The sequence below is a fragment of the Chiloscyllium plagiosum genome, chromosome 12 (assembly GCF_004010195.1).
Source record: "Chiloscyllium plagiosum isolate BGI_BamShark_2017 chromosome 12, ASM401019v2, whole genome shotgun sequence".
Taxonomy (NCBI): Eukaryota; Metazoa; Chordata; class Chondrichthyes; order Orectolobiformes; family Hemiscylliidae; genus Chiloscyllium; species Chiloscyllium plagiosum.
Genome location: NC_057721.1, coordinates 61340860 through 61359480, shown reverse-complemented (window position 1 = coordinate 61359480; position 18621 = coordinate 61340860). Strand labels below are relative to the sequence as shown.

At 40.7% G+C, this 18621-nt stretch overlaps 1 protein-coding gene across 3 annotated transcripts in view; it reads left to right on the top strand.

Moving 5' to 3' along the window:
- Window positions 1-13200: 13200 nt before the first annotated feature.
- The window catches only part of brwd1 (bromodomain and WD repeat domain containing 1), a 213785-nt gene continuing 208364 nt past the window's right edge, over window positions 13201-18621 (top strand). For 2 of the 3 annotated variants that reach the window (XR_006313234.1, XM_043701209.1), the window contains exons 1-5: window positions 13202-13454; window positions 13552-13610; window positions 13724-13753; window positions 13997-14056; window positions 15842-15992. Coding sequence is in view for 2 of the 3 variants with exons in the window: in XM_043701209.1 (XP_043557144.1) it covers window positions 13406-13454; window positions 13552-13610; window positions 13724-13753; window positions 13997-14056; window positions 15842-15992 (349 nt within the window). In the remaining variant the exon portion in view is untranslated. Of the gene's footprint in view, window positions 13455-13551; window positions 13611-13723; window positions 13754-13996; window positions 14057-15841; window positions 15993-18621 lie in introns of all 3 variants that reach the window. The other variant, XM_043701210.1, reaches the window with a different exon arrangement.

The following is an 18621-nucleotide window of genomic DNA, read 5'->3' as shown; positions in this document are numbered from 1 at the left end:
TGACATGGTGGGCAGCACGGTGGCACAGTGGTTAGCACTGCTGCCTCACAGCGCCAGAGACCCGTTCCTCCCACAGTCCAAAGATGTGCAGGTAAGGTGAATTGACCATGCTAAATTGCCCGTAGTGTTAGGTAAGGGGTAAATGTAGGGGTATGGGTGGGTTGTGCTTCGGCGGGTCGGTGTGGACTTGTTGGGCCGAAGGGCCTGTTTCCACACTGTCATGTAATCTAATCTAATCTAACATTTTACATACCAATCACACCCTTGTAGAAATGTTAAATATGGGGAAATTACACTTTTCTCTAACATGAGAAGGGCAAAATGGAAGGCTGTTCCTTTGCCACCCACCAAATTCATTACCATTGTACGAGATAAAACCCAGCTGAAGGGATGTTAGGCGATGGTGAACCACGAGTGTGGGAATGTAGACGATGAGGTAGAGGAAGGTAGGATAAAGGGTGTGCCCTTGGAGGCATTACATGAGACACCGGTTTGTGGATAGCTTACGGAAGTATGTAGACGGGTTGCCACAAGCAGAATGGGCAGTAGTGAATCTGGACCTAACAGTTGTCTGAGCGGGTAGAACAGATGGAGGCCTGTTGGCATAGGTGGCAGAGTTCCCCCAGGCGACAGGAAAGAGGGTTAACATTTATACTGATAGTTGATATGCCTTTGGGATTGTCCACAATTACATGGCCATTTGGGGAAGACAGGGATTTGTCATCATGGGGTGCACCCCTGTCAAACATGGGCATATAATAGAGACCTTACTGGAGGCCAGCGAGCTCCCATTAGAGGTTGTGATGTTGAAGGTCAAGGCCCACCAGAGGGAACCAGTCAAACAGAATCCCGACTGGCACATTTTTATGGGGAACCAAGCTGCTGACAAGGCTGCTCTGTCAGCCCTCGAGATCCTTTGCTTATCACCTTCGCTGATCACCTTCGCTGAGGATTGTCCCCAGGTCCCATCAGTGGTTAGTAAAGTTATGGAAAAAATTCTACCTGGTAAATCTGGTTTTGCCCCAAAGTGGAAAGGTCCTGATGAGGTTATCATTAGCAGTGACACGTGCGCTTGTATTGACATGCGAGGGAGGGGGTCTGGAAACACTGGTCTCAACTTAATGATTATACGGGCACCGACTGAGGATCCTCACCCTCTGTTTTCTTTTCAGATTGATTGTTCTTGGAACCTGCTGACATCATTTGCATACACGCGGGTTGTTATGCATGGACCAGGAACGCAGCAAGTTGCGGGTGGGCAGTATAGCCTTTGGAACATTGTTAACATAGAATAAGATAGTTTTTGCCACTTGAGTTTAAACATGTTTAAGATGCCGTATGTGATCGCGGTGTTGTGTGTTGTCATGGTTGCAGGAGTGTCAGAATTAGAGGATAACTTGTTTTACAAGACACACAAGCATCTACACTGTAATTGGACCATGTGCTACTCACTTGCCCAGTCAGTTGAGGCATTGTTTGTAGCCAAACCTAGGAGGAACACCTTAGACCAATATATGGTGGATACTTTAGATGCATGCTGTGTGGGCCGAACCAGTATACACTGACGAGGTATACAAAGGAGATGTGTACAGCTGATAAACTCAAATAGGATACAGTGCCCCAACTGTACAGAAACTCAGGGAAAAAATGGCACAACATATTCAAACTTGCTAAGTTACCTGCTTTGCTTCTCAGGACAGGGATGGGGATGCACACACTCTCTAGTGCCCAAGAATGCCTCTTGTGTGCAGACACAGTGCTCCTGTTAGCATTGCCAACTGAATAACAGCCTGTATCTGTGAACTGGTAATGAGCAAAGATGCCTCCACGTAACTGCAGGTAGACAGGTTGTTTGTGGACAATGCAATGGCACATGTTAGTTCAGCCAAATGGACATATCCATTTGATATTTACCAGCTAGGCACTTAGCTTCTCCCAAAAACTTTTGGTAAATAAAGCTTAGTCTGATTCACCGCTAAATTTGTATCAGCTCTTAACATTTCACCTTACCATCCCTGTGTTCCAGTCTGCCAGACTGCTTTGTCCAAAACAATAACCAGGTGGGGTCAGGCGGGAACTTCAGCCAGCTATGGAATTGGTGATATAAGCAGTTCATGCAAAACACAACTGGAAAGTCAAGTGCTATCGAGCCAAAGATGGCTTTGTATTCCTCCTTAATGGCACCTTTACAAGAGCCACACCAACTCTACCAGTCCTCTTTGCAGTAGGGACAATAGGGCCGCTTACCATTCCATGCCCCCAGAAAGGACATACCCGTAGGAAGACAGTGGTCTGAGCCATTAGTGAAGAATTCTGTGAGGACTAGAAGGACCTGATAACACTCGGGTCCTCACTTGCTTATGGGTTCTTTGGGTCCCTGTCCCTGGGGAAAGTGGCGGGAGTAATTAGTGCCAAGAACAGGATCTACCTTGTCTGTGGCCTGACCATCCTGGGAAATAGCACGGCAAAAGGGTTGATGCTATAAATCGAGAGCTTGCGGAGTTAAGACTCTATGCACAGCAAACCTGCTATACTATCAAATACCAGTTAGCCTAGCAGGGCGGAGTGTGCACAATAGTAGGGGACAAGGGTATAACACACATTATGGAGGAATCTTATAACGTCACCCAAGCCATTAATGATATAAGAAAACAATTTGATGACTTCAGGCAAGGCCCCAAGATAGGGGACAGTTGGCTTGAATGATTACTAGGCGGTTTTAGAGCTCATTCCTTTTACACGCTTTGATTGTACTTATGATTGTTATCACCTGTTGTGTTGTAATGGCTGTTTTTAATTCCTATTGTAAGACTTTAACTACGGGTATTATGCTGGGAGCTAGCCTCTACATTCAGTGACCTGGGAGCTGCCCCCCATGGTGGTCCTACTGAGGACTACTGGATGTAGGTGGTCTCATCCACATGCTCACCGACACCTTGGACCACAAGGGGGACTGAAGGCATGAAATTAAAGCGTTAAATGGACAAATGCTTTGCTAACTGTAGAGTGACCTTGAGATTTTGCAAACTACTGCAGAAAAGATGTTTCTGTTACTGTGCAAAACTAAATTCTGCAAGCAACTGGAGAAAGACTATTTGTGTTGTTGTGCAAAGTATAATCGTGGTGTGCTACCTAACGAAACAACACACCCAGCAACAACGGACACATCTTGTGATGGACAATGGTCCGGAATGCTCTGTGTTCCTTCCAGAGGAAGGCGAATGTGACATAACATGCAATCAAGGGTATAAAAGGCGACTATAATCTGTACCGATGAGAAGCCTGGTGGAACCGTGTTTAGGCGCCTAGTTTCTCCCAAAAGCTTTTGTTAAATAAAGCTTAGTCTCATTCACTGCTAAATTTGTATCAGCTTTTAACTTTTCACCTTACCATCCCTGTGTTCCAGTCTGCCAAACCGCTTTGTCCAAAACAATAACAATTTTTAAAAGAATGTTATTCAACAACACTTCAGCAGATTTGTACATCAGTCATCTAATCATCCTGTATTTTCCCACAGTACAGTCTTGCAGGTGGCTTTGCCTGGCCTCGTATTCCTAAATATTGATATTCCAATGGCTACAGCAATTACTGATAGATGACTGCTGACTTTCAATCTAGGAGATCGCAGATATCTTTCTGGACCTCAAGCAACACTGCGTCTTGAGGACTTGCCTTTGAATTGTACCACCTAGGTATGGGCAGTGGCAATCTAGGCCAGCTGGATCTATAGCATCAACAATGTGGAATCGTGATATTGTAATACTGAAAGAGGAGAGCAGTTTTGTGCATCATGAATTCACTGCCTACTCAGAAAGTCTTTACAGCTATGCCTCACCAATTCTAGTAATTCGCTAGAGGACAATTTCATGGTCTGTTAACCATTCAAGTTCTTCCATTTGTGATGGAAGCAGTCTGAGCCCACGTGACAAGCTAAGCTTTCAGGCAGCAAGCTGAGATGTCATTACTTTTGCCTAAGGTACCATTGTAGCACTCAGATACCAAGTGGCTTCTATTATACGGAGTTAGCAACCATTTCAACTCCACAAAGCTTGAACTCCAAGCTCTGTGAGAAATCCTATGCCAAATTAGAACTGGATTCCCCAATGCTGCTTGTTAATGCCTTCTAGCACGCCTACCAATGCGTAAAGAATTTCAGTTTGTAAGTACTTCAGCTTCTTTCTGTGCACCACCAGAAATTCCTCATCTGAGTTTTCAGTTGCAGAACTCATCTACATCTTTCCCCTACAGTGGAGTTGGCACCATTCTTATTCCTTGCTTGAATGAAGCCATGAAAAGTTCCACCTCCACAATGAATTCTAAGTTACACAAGATGTCATTGTCTGAAATGAAAACAAAGCACTGTGGATGTGAAATGAAAACAGAATGTTCTGGGGAAACTCAGCAGGTCTGGTGGCATCTGTGAACGGAGAAACAGATATAAACTTTTTAGTTTAATATGATTTCTTCAGAACCTTTGGAAATAAAGGACAGTGCAGTCTGCTCTTCGGAATGGCGTCAGACGCATTGAGTTTCTCAACATTTTCTAGCGTTATTTATGCCATTATTTGAGCTGGTGGCTCTCAGCACCAATTCAAATTCTATTTTCTCCCCAGTTGGCCAGCAGCAAATCTTGGATTTGACAGCATAAACGAATAAGAGAATTTGGGTGTAAAGAATGAGATCTGTGGTCACACAATATGGAATTTGTACACCATATTGGAAAATGGAACAAAGGTGATTTAAGGAGGTTCACATGTTGGGAAGATATTGTTATTCTAGATGGCTTTTATTATGCCAGTTGGCACAGGCTCAGTGATGGATGTGTCAATAAGATTTAACATCATTGCTGCCACGAGCTTAAGAATATGAAACGAAAGCTGAACACCTGCAAGCATGTACAACCTGCAAAACATTGGTGGGTGTGTGAAGGTGAGGTGGAGTGGGTGAATAATAGGCGTGAGTCCTGATTGGTTGAGATTTCTTTTATTCATGGATAAGTGGGTAGGATGTATTCAGTTGCATGGAAAATTAGAAAATTAAAGTTAAAGAAGAATTCTGGAGTGCAGGTTAGTGATGATGCTGATTCTTACTAGAAAATAAAAGGAAGGGGCAGAATGTGTAAATGCACTAAGTAATTGTACAAGAGTAGGGAATTTGAAAGAAATCCCGAGTGGAACTAGCCTACAGGTCCCCCGACAGTAGTATCACAGTGGGGCACAGTATCAACCAAGAAATTACTGAGGGTTTGCAGCAAAGGTAAAACAATAATTATAGGTGATTTTAATACGCATATAAACTGGATTACTCAAATTGGCAAGGAGAGCCCCAAGGGAGATTTCAATGAATAATTTACAGATTGTTTCTTGGAGCAATATGCTGTGGAACTAAACAACAGGCATTCTGGATTTGGCATTGTGTAATGAGGTGGGGTTAATTAATGATCTCATAATAAAAGGATCCTCTAGTGAGGAATGATCATTGCATGCTAGAATTCCAAATTCAGTTAAAAGACAAGAAACTGGATTCTTATACTGGTGTTCTGGAGTTACAAAAAGGTAATTACATCATCGACATTGAGGACAGATTTGGCCTTAGTGGACTGGGCAAGAAGACAACAAGATAGGGCAGTTGATGATTCACTGATGTTTAACATAATACTCAATTGTGTTATGGACTAGGCCAGACCACTCAAAACTTAAGCAGGCAGCCCAGACCGCAACTTTGCTATTTGTTTCAGTAAGCGTACCAGTGAAAATTACGTGGAGTAAGTTGGCTACGTTGACTGCCAGGTTTTAAAAGAGACAAAAATTTATTCATAAAATTATGGAATGAAACACCAAGAACAGAATAAAAAATACCCACAGAACTCAGTCTATCCAAACTAGACTTAATTATGCTGTACCAAAAATACACAACAGTCCCAATAAACAAGCCCTTAAACAGAGTAAAACTGAAGCACAGGCTTACAGGTCAAAGTTAGAAGGGCAAAAGGAGAGAGAGTTCACACACAGCTCCTGCTGCACTGCCTCAAACAAGATTTCAGCTTCCAGGACTAACCACTCCCCTTTCATTATACAGGTTACTTCTAAAACATGAAAGCTTTGGTCTAAAGTCTCATCTGTTTAGGTATATAGAAAAAGGCCTCTCAGTAAATCCTTTCATCTCTGAACCAAACTAATCGCTTCGGAGACCGGACTGTTTACGACTTCTCTGAAAAAACCAAGGACACAGTATCCTTGAGAAAAGGAACAGCTTTTAGAAAAAAGGACCAGCTTTGTAACAATTGCTCCATACTAAAATAAATTCCAGAAAAGGAAGAAAGATTACAAGAGGCGGGAAAACTATCCTTGGCTAAGCAAGGAAGTTAAAGACAATGTGAAGATAAAACCAAGGCATAATATATTGCAAAGGCTAAAAGACTGGGAAACTTTTGAAGATCAACAAAGGGTGACTGAAAAGATAATAAAAAGAGCTCAGGTAAATTTTGAAAGAAAACTAGTGCAAAGGAAGTAACCAAGATGATTGATGAGGGCAGAGCAGTAGACATTGTTTACTTGGACTTTAGTAAAGTCTTTGACAAGGTTCCACGTGGTAGACTAATTAGTAAAGTTAGATCACGTGGAATTCAGAGTGAGCTTGCCAACTGGACACAAAATTGGCTTAATGGCAGGAGACAGAAAGTAATGGTTTTGTTTTTGAGAACGGAGGCCTGTGACTAGCAGTATTCCACGGGAATTGGTACTGGCTCCACTTTGGTTTGTCATTTATATAAATGATTTAGATGAGAATATAGACAGCATTGTTGTAAGTTTGTGGAATACACCAAAATTGGTGGTATAGTGGACAGGGAAGAAGGTTATCTAAGATTACAAAGAGATTAATTCTGTCAATGGGTTGAAGAATGGCAGACTGAGTTTAATTTAGATAAATGCTAGGTATTGAATAAAGAACAAGAACAAAGAAAGTTACAGCACAGGAACAGGCCCTTCGGCCCTCCAAGCCTGCGCCGATACAGATCTAATATCTAAACCTCTTGCCTATTTTCTAAGGACGTGTATTCCTCTGCTCCCTGCCCATTCATGTATTTGTCCAGATACATCTCAAATGATGCTATTGTGCCTGCCTCTACCACTTCTGCTGGCAACGCATTCCAGAAACCCACCACCCTCTGTAGAACTTTCCACGCATTTCTCCTTTCCAAACTTTTTCCCTCTCACCTTGAGCTCATGACTCCTAGTAATTGAGTCCTACAATCTGGGAAAAAGCTTCTTGCTGTCCACCCTGTCTATACCCATCATTTTTGTAGACCTCAATCAGGTCCCCCTTCAACCTCTTTCTAATGAATCTACTCAACCTCTTTTCATAGCTAGTGCCCTCCATACCAGGCAACATTCTGGCGAACCACCTCTCCAAAGCATCCACATCCTTTTGGTAAAATGGCATCCTAATGTGGCCAAACCAAAGTCTTATACAACTGTAACATAACCTGTCCAGTCTTGTACTCAATATCCCGTCTGATGGAGGAAAGCATGCCATATGCCTTCTTGACCACTCTATTGAACTGTGTTGCCACCTTCAAGGTACAATGGACCTGAACACCCAGATCTCTCCACCCATCAATTTTCCCCAGGGCTTTTTCATTTACCTTATAATTCACTCTTGAATTGGATCTTCTAAAACGCATTACCTTGCATTTGCCCAGATTGAACTCCATCTACCATTTCTCTGCCCAACTCTCGAATCTATCTATATTCTGTGGCATTCTCGGACAGTCCCTTCACTATCTGCTACTCCACCAACCTCAGTGTCATTGCAAATTTGCTAATCAGACCACCTATACCTTTCTCCAGATCATTTATGTATATCAAAAACAACAGATGTCCCAACACGGATCCCTGTGGCACACCACTGGTCATTTTGAGAAAGTTCTTTCCACTACTATTCTGTCTCTTGCTGCCCAGCCAGTTCTCTATCCATCTAGTTAGTCCAATCTGGACCCCAAGCGACTTCACTTTCTCTATCAGCCTACCATGGGGAACCTTATCAAACACTTTACTGTCCATGTATATGACATCTACAGCCCTTCCCTCATCAACTTTGTCACTTCCTCAAAGAATTCTATTAAGTTGGTAAGACATGATCTTCCATGCACAAAGCCATGTTGCTTATCACTGAGAAGCCCATTTCTTCCAAATGTAAATAGATCCTATCCCTTATATCTTCTCCAGTAGCTTTCCTACTACCGACATCAGGGTCACCAGTCTGTAAATACTTGGATTATCCTTGCTACCTTTCTTAAAGGAGGGGACAATATTAGCAATTCTCCAGTCCTCCGTGACCGCATCCATGTCCAAGGATGATGCAAAGATATCTGTTAAGGTCCCAGCTATTTCCCCTCTTACTTCACTCAGTAACCTGGGATAGATCCCATTCAGACCTGGGGACTTGTCCACTTTAATGCCTTTTCGAATACCGAACAATTCCTTACATCAACTTGACCTCGAGTAATCATATATCTATCCCTAACCTCAACATCCGTTGTGTCCCTCTCCTCAGTGAATACTAATGCAAAAATACTCTTAAGAAGTTCATTTTCTCTGACTCTAGGCATTACTTTCCTCCTTTGTCCTTGAGTGGGCCACCCCTTTCTCTAGTTACCCATTTGCTCCTTATATAGGAATATAAGACTTTGGGACTTTCCTTAACTGTGTTTGCTAAAGATATTTCATGACCCCTTTTAGCTCTTAATTCCTTGTTTCAGTCTTACTTTCCCGCTATTCTTCCAAAGCTTTATCTGTTTTCAGTCATCTAGACCTTGTGCGCTTCCTTTTTCCTCTGAGCTAGTCTCACAATTTCACCTATCATCTGTGGTTTCTTAATCTTGCCATTTCTATCCCTCATTTTCACAGGGACATGTCTGTTCTGCACACTAATAAAAGCCTCCCACATATCAAATGTGGATTTACCTTCAAACAGCTGCTCCCAATTCATATTTCCCAGCACTTGCTCAATTTCACTACAGTTTGCCTTCCCCCAATTTAGCACTCTTCATTTAGGATCACTCTCGTCGTTGTGGAAGTGGGTACTGCAGATGCTGGATTTAGAGTCAAGATTAGAGTGGTGCTAGAAAAGCACAGCAGGTCAGGAAGCATCAGAGGAGCAGGAAAAATCGACGTTTCGGGCAAAAGCCCTTCCTGATGAAGGACTTTTGCCTGAAATGTTGATTTTCCTGCTCCTCGGATGCTGCCTGACCTGCTGTGCTGTTCCAGCACCACTCTAATCTTCACTCTTGTCTTTGTCCATGAGAATTCTAAAACCTACGGAATTGTGATCACTATTCCCAAAGTAATCCCCTACTGAAACTTCAATCACCTGGCCAGGCTCATTCCCCAACATCAAATCCAGTATGGTCCCTTCCTGAGTTAGGATACTTACATACTGCTCTGTAAAACCCCCTGGATGGTCTTTACAAATTCTGCACAGTCTAGACCTCGAACACAAAGTGAATCCCAGTCAATGTTGAGAAAATTAAAATCTCCTATCACCACCACCCTGTTGCTCCTACATCTTTCCATAATCTGTTTACATATTTGTACTTCTATTTCATGCTTGTTGTTGGGAGGCCTGTGGTACAGCCCCAACATTGTTACCGCACACTTATTATTTCTGAGCGCTGCCCAAAATTCCTCACTGCTTGAGTCTTCCATAGTGCCCTCCTTCAGCACAGCTGTGATATCCTCTCTGATCAATAATACAACTCATTCACCATCGTTACCTCCCTTTCTATCCCACCTGAAGCATCTATATTCTGGGATATTTAGTAGCCAATCATGCCCTTCCCTCAACCAAGTCTCAGTAATAGCAATATCATACTCCCAGGTACTAATCCAAGCCCTAAGTTCATCTACCTTACCTACTACACTTCTCACATTAAAACAAATGCACCTCAGAACACCTATCCCTTTGCATTCATAATCTGTTCCCTGCCTACTCTTCCCCTTAGTCACACTGACTTCCTTATTAGTTCCTTAGAGAGGGCTTTAGTTACTATCTCCTTACTGCCCACGAACCTTCTAATTTGGTTCCCATCCCCCTGCCACATTTGTTTAAAACCTAACAACATTTGTTTGCATTTTGGTAAAAGAAAGAAGGCAGGACCTATACATTACAAAGTAATTCAAAGTAGGGCCTTGAATAGTGTTATAGAACGGAGAGACACAGGAGTTCAGTTACAAAATTCTTTGAAGTATGCATCACATACAGACAGGTGGTTAAGAAGGCATTTAGCATGTTTGTCTTCATTGCTCAGACCTTTTGAGTACAACAGCTGGGACATTATGTTGAGGTTGTACAGGATGTTGGTGATGCCTCTTCTGAAGTACTGTGTCCAGTTCTGGTTGCCCTGTTATGGAAAGTATATTATTAAGCTGGAAAGGGTTCAGAAGAGATTTACCAGAATATTGCCAAGAATGGTGGGTTTGAGTTAGAAGAGGCTGTACAGGCTGGGACATTTTTCACTCAAGCATAGGAGGTTGAGGGGTTTACCTTATAGAAGTGTATAAAATCGAGGAGTTCAGATATGGAGGACATCAAGGCCAGGGGAGGTATTTTTAAGTTAAGAGGGGAAAGATTTAAAAAAGACATGAGGAAACAATTTTTTTTATACACAGAGTGCTTTGTTTGTTGAAAGAACTTCCAGAGGAAGTGATGGATACAGGTACAGTTACAATGTTTACAACATATTTGCATAAGTAATGTGGATAATAAATACATGAATAAAAAATATTTGGAAAGATATGGGCCAGGCACAGGCAGGTGGAACTAGTTTAGTTTGATATTATGGTTGACATGGAGTTTGGACCAAAAGGTCTCTTTCCATGCTGTACAGCTCTATGACTATAAATTAAAGAAATAGAAATGGATATAGACAGATTAGGCAAATTGGCCACAATTTGGCAGATGAAGTTTAATGTCGAAAAGTGAGAGATTTTCCATTTTGTTTGGAGAAATAGAAAGGCAACGTATTATCTAAATGAAGACAAACTTCAGATTCCTTCAGTGCAGAGGGATCTGGGTGTCCTCATGCATGAATCACAGCAAACCAAAATGCAGGTACAGCAGGTAACGAGGATGGTAAGTGGAACTTTGGCATTTATTGCTCAAGGAATAAAGTAAAAAATAGGCAAGTGTTGCTGTAACTGTATTAGCATTCATGATGCCATCCTAGAAGTACTGTGTACAATTTTGGTCCCATTTCCTGAGGAAGAATGTTGCATTGGAGGCATTTAATCCAGGCTACGAAGATTAAATACATGAAATAAAAAGTTAACTGAAACAGTAGGAGGTGTCTATTCACAATTCTGTAAAATTGGTCATCTCACTCAAAAAACAGAACAGCTATGATGAGAAATTTTAAAAAGATGGTTTAAGGCTGGTTTTCAAACTTGATTTTGTAACAAGCCTGTAAAGTGCCTTTATACATTTAATTACATTAAAGATACATAAAATTGTCAATTCTAAGGTGAGATCAATGTTTATGTACTTCTGTTGGCATAAAGAAATAGCAATAATTCCACTACAGGTTTATAAATGTCTGGTTACAGGATATCAAATATATTGATAAATATAATGAATCAGTTTTGTAGCTATTGTTAAGTAGATTGTATTCAATATAGTTTGACTATGTTGACAGAATGAACCCTTTAAAGAATATCAACATGGAATTACAACCATTTTTTCACTGAATCACAGAAGTGTTTTGGCACAAGAGGTTCTTCAGCCCCATTGTGATTGTAACCGCTGGCATTAGGTAATGTTGTTCAATCTTTTTATCTCCCCCGTGTCACACATTCTTTTAATCCAAATTATCTATCCAAGGCCTTCTTGAATGTCTCAGCAGAACCTGCCCCTACCAAACAGGCAGTGCATTCCATTTTTTCCTCATTTATTATCACTGCTAATAGTCTCAAAAAAAAATAAAGTTGAATTTACACAGCAGTTCACTAGATAGGATATGTACTTATCTTATGATGAGATATTAGGAGCAGTTCAGTCCTATACCCACAACAATTTATAAGAAAAAGAGAGAGAGAGAGAGAGAGGTACAGCATGGAAACAGATCCTTTGGTCCAACCCATCCATACCAACCTCATATCCCAACCCAATCTGGTCCCAACTGCCAGCAACTGGCCCATATCCCTTCAAACCGTTCCTATTCATATATCCTTCCAAATGCCTCTTAAAATGTTGCAATTGTACCAGCCTCCACCACAGTTCTAGAATAAGAGGTCATGGTTTTAGGCTAAGGGGTGGCAGATTTAAAACAGATGAGTCACTCATACAGCATAGGAATTAGTCCTACACTCAAGGGTGAGAGGTTGAGGGGTGGTCTCAATAGAGGTTTATAAAATCTTGAGGAATCTTAAGGTGAATGACAGGTGTCTTTTCCCGAGGGTTAATTGTTGAAATGTTAAAAGTACGCGAGGATTACTAAAGTTGTTCGCAGGGCGATAGCACTGGAAAATAACAAAAGGAGCATGCAATGTGATATACGAACTAATACATACATTATATGAACTCGGGAAGTGTTATGCAGGATACAAGATCACGTGTTTTTCCCATTTTAAAAGGTATTTCATTGTGAAGCAAACACTAAACGAAGACATTTAGAAACATTCCAGTTGTCTGAAAGGTTGATAGGAAGTCCAATCAGAAACAATCACACGATAAAGACAGCTTCCCGGTTACAAAATATTTCAATACTAGCCACTTAGTTATCCACTTAAAATCATTAAAAAAGTACATAGAAAGCAGAGCAAAAATCGAACGGTTTTGTTTAAAAAACGACTCCTTACAACAGCCACTAACCCATGGGCGCCATCTTGGGCGGATCAATATAAACACGACTCCATTTTATAGTCAACCCATCACACGCTGTACCTCTCTGCGCGGTAGGAAGGGTGAAGGAGAAAAGTCAAACCATCTCTGAATGAACACACGTCGTTCACTTTTTCTATTCCTTTCTCTATAATTAGCACCTTGTCCAAAAGGTGAAATAATTTGGAATTACTTCAACTTAATCAACTTTCCGGCAATCCCCCCTCCCCCACTTTCTACCCACAGGCTGGAACTCTTTTCCTTCCGCGCATGTGTACATTTGATTCGAGGTCGGCCTTAGCACTCACTCAATGGCGACCGAAAATCTTGATTAAAGAGACCGGAGGCGGCCGGGCCCGGGGCTCAGACAAACAGCGGCGGGGACAACATTCTTTTCCAAAAACAAAAGCACACACACACACAAAAATTCTAAAGAAAATATACATATATAAATTACAAACAAGAACATAATATATTAAAAATCCATCATTGAAATCCAAGCATATAATTAAACAAAATTAAGGAAAAAATGGCCGAGACAACCGCTACCTCTCCTAAAGTCTCTCCATTAGAATCAGGTAAGGACAACAGGAAAAGACGACCTAAATTGTTTTATTCTACAAACAAAAAAGCAACGTTAAAAACGAGGTTTGTATTCTTTTTCGTTCCCCTCAGAACTCTACTTCCTAATCGCTCGCTTTCTCTCGGCCGGTCCGTGCCAAAAGTCCGCGGAGGTGAGTGGAGTATTCGAAACAATAATAAAAAAAGTTGTTTTAGTAAAACACAAACGGTCTTCGGTGATTATGTCGGAGATTAAACTTGTTTTTTTTTCTTCCCTGTCTGACAGATACTTGTGAACGAGCTTGAGGAGAAAGAGGTACGTATAGGCAGACGCCAGCGACCGCTCAACTCGTCCTGTCTGTCCTTTACTCCGTTTGCTGCTCCTGTTCGGCCTCTTATGTCACTCTAATGCTATCTGATTTGACGGTTCTTTTTTTCTCCCCCCTCTCCGCATTAATAAAAAAAACTCACCTGAGCGAGAAATTTAAAGACTTAACGCATTTTACCCCTTTTAGTAATATTTCCTGCCCCGTTCTCACCTCCCTTTTTTTTCTTTCAGCTGCTCCCGAAGCGTCTAGACTGGGAAGGCAATGAACATCACAGAAGCTATGAAAACTTTGTAAGTAATTTTATAATAAAAAAAATTAATGAGATAATTGTTAAGCTGGAAGAAAAGTTTTAATCCAGAATTTTATATGGTGATACTTTTTTAAAAAAAAATTCTGACAAGTTGGAATAAATTGTGTAACTTCTGCGTTTCCCGATTTTTTTTTTAATTTTTATGGTTATTTTGGGGTAAAAGGTGTTAAAAATGATAAATTGGGTTTTCTCTCGAAGGGGGCGCGGCTTTCGGAGGCAGCCCCATGCAACTACTTTGCATAATTAGGCTGCTGCTCAAATCACAATTCCGCTTTCATCGGCAAGAGGGAGAGAGAAACCCAGCTTTAGTGAAATCATCGCGGATTGGTTCAGAGGAAAAAACCCTGACCTCTAAAGTTGCGCATGCACCGAGCGTCATTTGGCTCCTTTTTTGGGAGAGAAATGCTGTCAGATAGGTTTGATTATGCCGGAAATTCAAAGTGTTAAACAAAAATGTCAAAGCTGGAAATTCACAACAAGCCAATCAATCAACTTTGGAGAGGGGAAAGACAGGTTAACATTGGGAATGGCGTTTGTAACGAAGCGCACCCTTCTGACTCGTCAGCTTGCTTTGTCAGATGGGTCTTAGTATCATTGTGTTTTTCAAATGGAAACAGTTTTGAAAATGAAATGGCACTTGTGGTGTAGTAATAGTGCCCCTACCCCTACCCCTAGACCCATAGACCCGAGGTCAAGTCCAACTTGTTCCAGAGGTTTGTTATAACAAAATAAAAATTGAAAGGATTCTGTAAATCAGAAACAAAAATAGAAATTGCTGGAAAAGTTTAGCTGGTCTGGCAGCATATATGAGAAATCAGTTAAAATTTCGGGTCCAGTGATCCTTTTTCAGGACCTTGAATCACTGGACTCTGATTTCTTTCCACATCTCTGAGCAGGTTGATTAGAAAAAGTTGTGAAAATGAAATGGGAGATGTTCGCACAATATTAAGAATCATGTTAGTCACTGTGTGCTTAGATTCTTGCAAAGCAAAAATATCACCCCAATTTCAAATTGACAGTATTCTGCTGTTGAAACAAATAGTTGTTTTTGTTACCCAGAGATTTGACTACTGCAGTGATCCTTTGGTCATTGCTTTATGTTTTATGCTGTAAAATTTGTGCTGTCCAAAACTCTGCTACCCCATCTTGAAACTGGCACAAGTCCCTAGGTGTTATTATCATGATTGTCATCATTTGCACTGAAATCGTGCATAGTTTGGTGTGATCTTTATTTTATAATATTTCTACAAAGTGCATTGGGACATTTTTGTGATTGTTATAAGATTCTTCAATAATTAACACATTGCATGCTGAACATCTAAGATGCTCTTGCTTCTGGTTAATGTGCAAAATGCTGTATTTTAAAATTATTAGCAACCTTATTGAAATTGGTATTCTATTCCGATTTTGGACTTAAAATGTTTATTACCTATTCTAAACAAGAAAGTCGAAACAAGATTAGATTTTATCTAGTTGTCCTCTCTATCCTTCACCATCTGCATTCATTCATATATCGCCAGTTACTTAAATATTGTGCTAATCAAGACAATAAAGTTAGACTCAGCATGTTTGTGGTACATCTTTTGCTGCCTCTTCTTTGTCTGACTTTGGGCCCAGTACACTGCACATAATTCTTCCGAAATAGAAAGTTAGATTCTGAAGGACAGATAAGGCTAGAATGTACAATTTTGATTGACTACTCCAATGTGTTGCATCCTCTTTCTGCTTTAACTTAGTTGTGGATGTTTATTGTGTGCTGTTCCAGGTTTCATCAAATCAGCATGTGCCCCCTGATTATCTCTTACGGATATGCCAGCGAATTGGCATGTTGCTGGATAAGGAGCTTCCTTCAAGTGTATCTGGAGTACAGTCCCTACTTGGTGCAGGCAGACAGTCCCTACTTCGAACTGCAAAAGGTATATATTCTGGTTAACTTCCATATTCAGAATATTACTTTTGGATATTATTGCCATGAAGTATGAATGTTGTTTAGTTAATTAGCTGGTTGGCTGCAGCCATTCATTGTCATTTTGATAGCATTGTACTACTTAGCAAGTCTGTAAGAGATGGAAATTATTGTGTATGGCTTTATGTTTGGCTGTTAAAATATCACATGCTCTTTTCAGTATCATGTTCATGGGTTTTGTGCAATGCCCAAATAGTTGCCATTTTGAGAATTTTAGCAGTCTATTTGGCAGGGCATTTAAAGGTGACACCACACAGATATTTTGAATAGCAATTGTTGGATAGCAGATTTGGCATAGAAACTCGGGATGTGGTTCTTCATAAAGTAATAAACGTTGCATCCAGTTGTCACAAGATCTTAAAAAAATCATTGATTTTCAATCCCTCAGCTTGTTTCTCTGTAAACAGTTCCAGCCCTATAACCCTCCAAGATATGTCGTCTTCCAATTTTTGCCTGTTGTGCATCACCAGTTTTAATTGTTCCACCTTTGGCAGTAGTAACTTAAACTGCCTCATTTCTGTGCCATGGAATTGTCTAAATCCCCTTCAAATGCTTGTTTGGACCAAGCTTTTGTGGTTCGGTGGCAAACTTTAGTTTCATAATTATTCTGTAAAGCCAATGAGTTCTTTTACTTTGTTAAAGACACTATGGAGTTCTATAAAAGTTGTTGAATAATATTAATGGAACATTTTTCTGTCAGAATCCATGTTTTACCTTGACCACAGTGCACAGCCTAGATGCTTGGCTGTTTGAGGACTGAACAAGGGTTAAGTACACAGTAACCAGATGTCAGTATGTTTATTAATGAAAACTGATTTGAACTGCTGGTGGTTTAACCATTATAGAGTCATAGTCATAGAGATGTACAGAATGGAAACAGACCCTTCGGTCCAACCTGTCCATTTCATCAAACTTAATTGTGCAAGTCTTTTACTGCATACAAATGTTTGGAGTGCCTTTTCACTTGGGTAAGAGGGCACTTGACGCATTGTGCTGGATAGCTTTGGCTTTGCCCAGTTCCATTTGATTGGTGCTGAATAGTTACATTTTTAATATCCTAGACAAAATAATAATCTGAGCTGCTAACTTGATGCATATTGTGATTTAGTAACTAAAGGTGGAAAAAATTTTAAGCAGTAGACTTCTGTTTTGTGGCTTTCTCTTTTTTTTTCTATGCTTCAAATTGTCTAAGGATTAAAACGAGGGTAGAGAATAATGATTTTAACCCTGGAGGGAAGTGTTTAGTTATGTCTTCCACAGGGGTCTCATCATGCGTCTGCAAAGCACCTTGGGGTATTTTATTCATTAATATGCTATATAAATATCATTTGTAGTACATCGGTTTCTCGAGTTGGTATTGAGACCACTACTATTTTTAAAATATATTAGCAACCAGGACATAATTTCAAAGTTTGAAGATAATATGAAATCTGCCATTCTTGATGTGTCAGGAAATTATTGGCAGTGCTGAAACAGGCATATTAAATTGAATACACTGAAATGATTAGTTTCTGTAGGAAGTATGAGCAAAGGCATTATCAAATCAATAGTGTAGTATTACAAGGGAGAATAAAATCTGGAGAATTTGTAAATGCAACTACATAAGGACTCTTTGGCTTCATAGAGACTTGCCATATCATTTATAAATCAGTGGTTATGCCTCAGTTGGAAGATTGTGGAAAATTCTGGACATCGTGCTACAAAAGATGTCTAGGCTGTTGAGGGGGGGTAAAGAAGATTTCCAAAATGATTGAATATGCAAGGTTTAAATTGTGGTGAGACTGAAGAGGTTAAGGGAAGATTTGATGCAGGTGTTGAAAATATTGAAAGGTTTTGTTGAGAACAAATAAATGTTCTTGTGGCACACTGATAGTGTCCTTATCTCTGAACCAGGTTCAAGTCCAACCTGCTCCAGAGGTGTGTACAATGTGTAAACTGCAAAGTATTTTGAATGTAAATAAAGGGTTGTGGCACAGTGTAGTGTCCCAGTATTTAGGCCCAGAAGGCTTGAGAGTTTAGACCATACATTGCTGTGGAGGAAGTGGAGTTGGCTGCTACTGCTTGGAGATTAGAAAATGGTGTCTATTGCCTGAGGCGAGAGCCCAGAGTGGAGACTGAAGAGAGGGAAGAGCATGGAGATGGGCCTGAAGGTTGAAACTTGGAAACAGGGACCTGTGTTGCATCCTGGAGTTAAGGTTGGTGGTGTTACCTGGGTCTGAATGGGAATTGCTGTGTGCTGCCTGGGACCCCTTCAACTGTTACTGCTTTGGTTGCTGTCTGGGGGCCCTCTGTTGCTGGTGTAGCATGGGGCCACTTTGAATAGTTGCTTTTCGTATGTGGAGACCCCTTGGAATATTGCTGCAAACTCTGCTACTGGTATACGTAGTTGAGTAATTTCTTCCTGGGATCTTTGCAGCTGCCTTGGAACAGTTGGGGTTCATTTTGTTTGTTTGTTTTTCTTAATTCTGAGAGGTTGGTGTGGCTCAAAGTAACTTTAACACCAATTATGGCAGGGATCAGTCTCTCCTATGTCGAGGAAGCTACTACTGCTTCAATCCCAGTGTCGTTTGTGGGCCTGT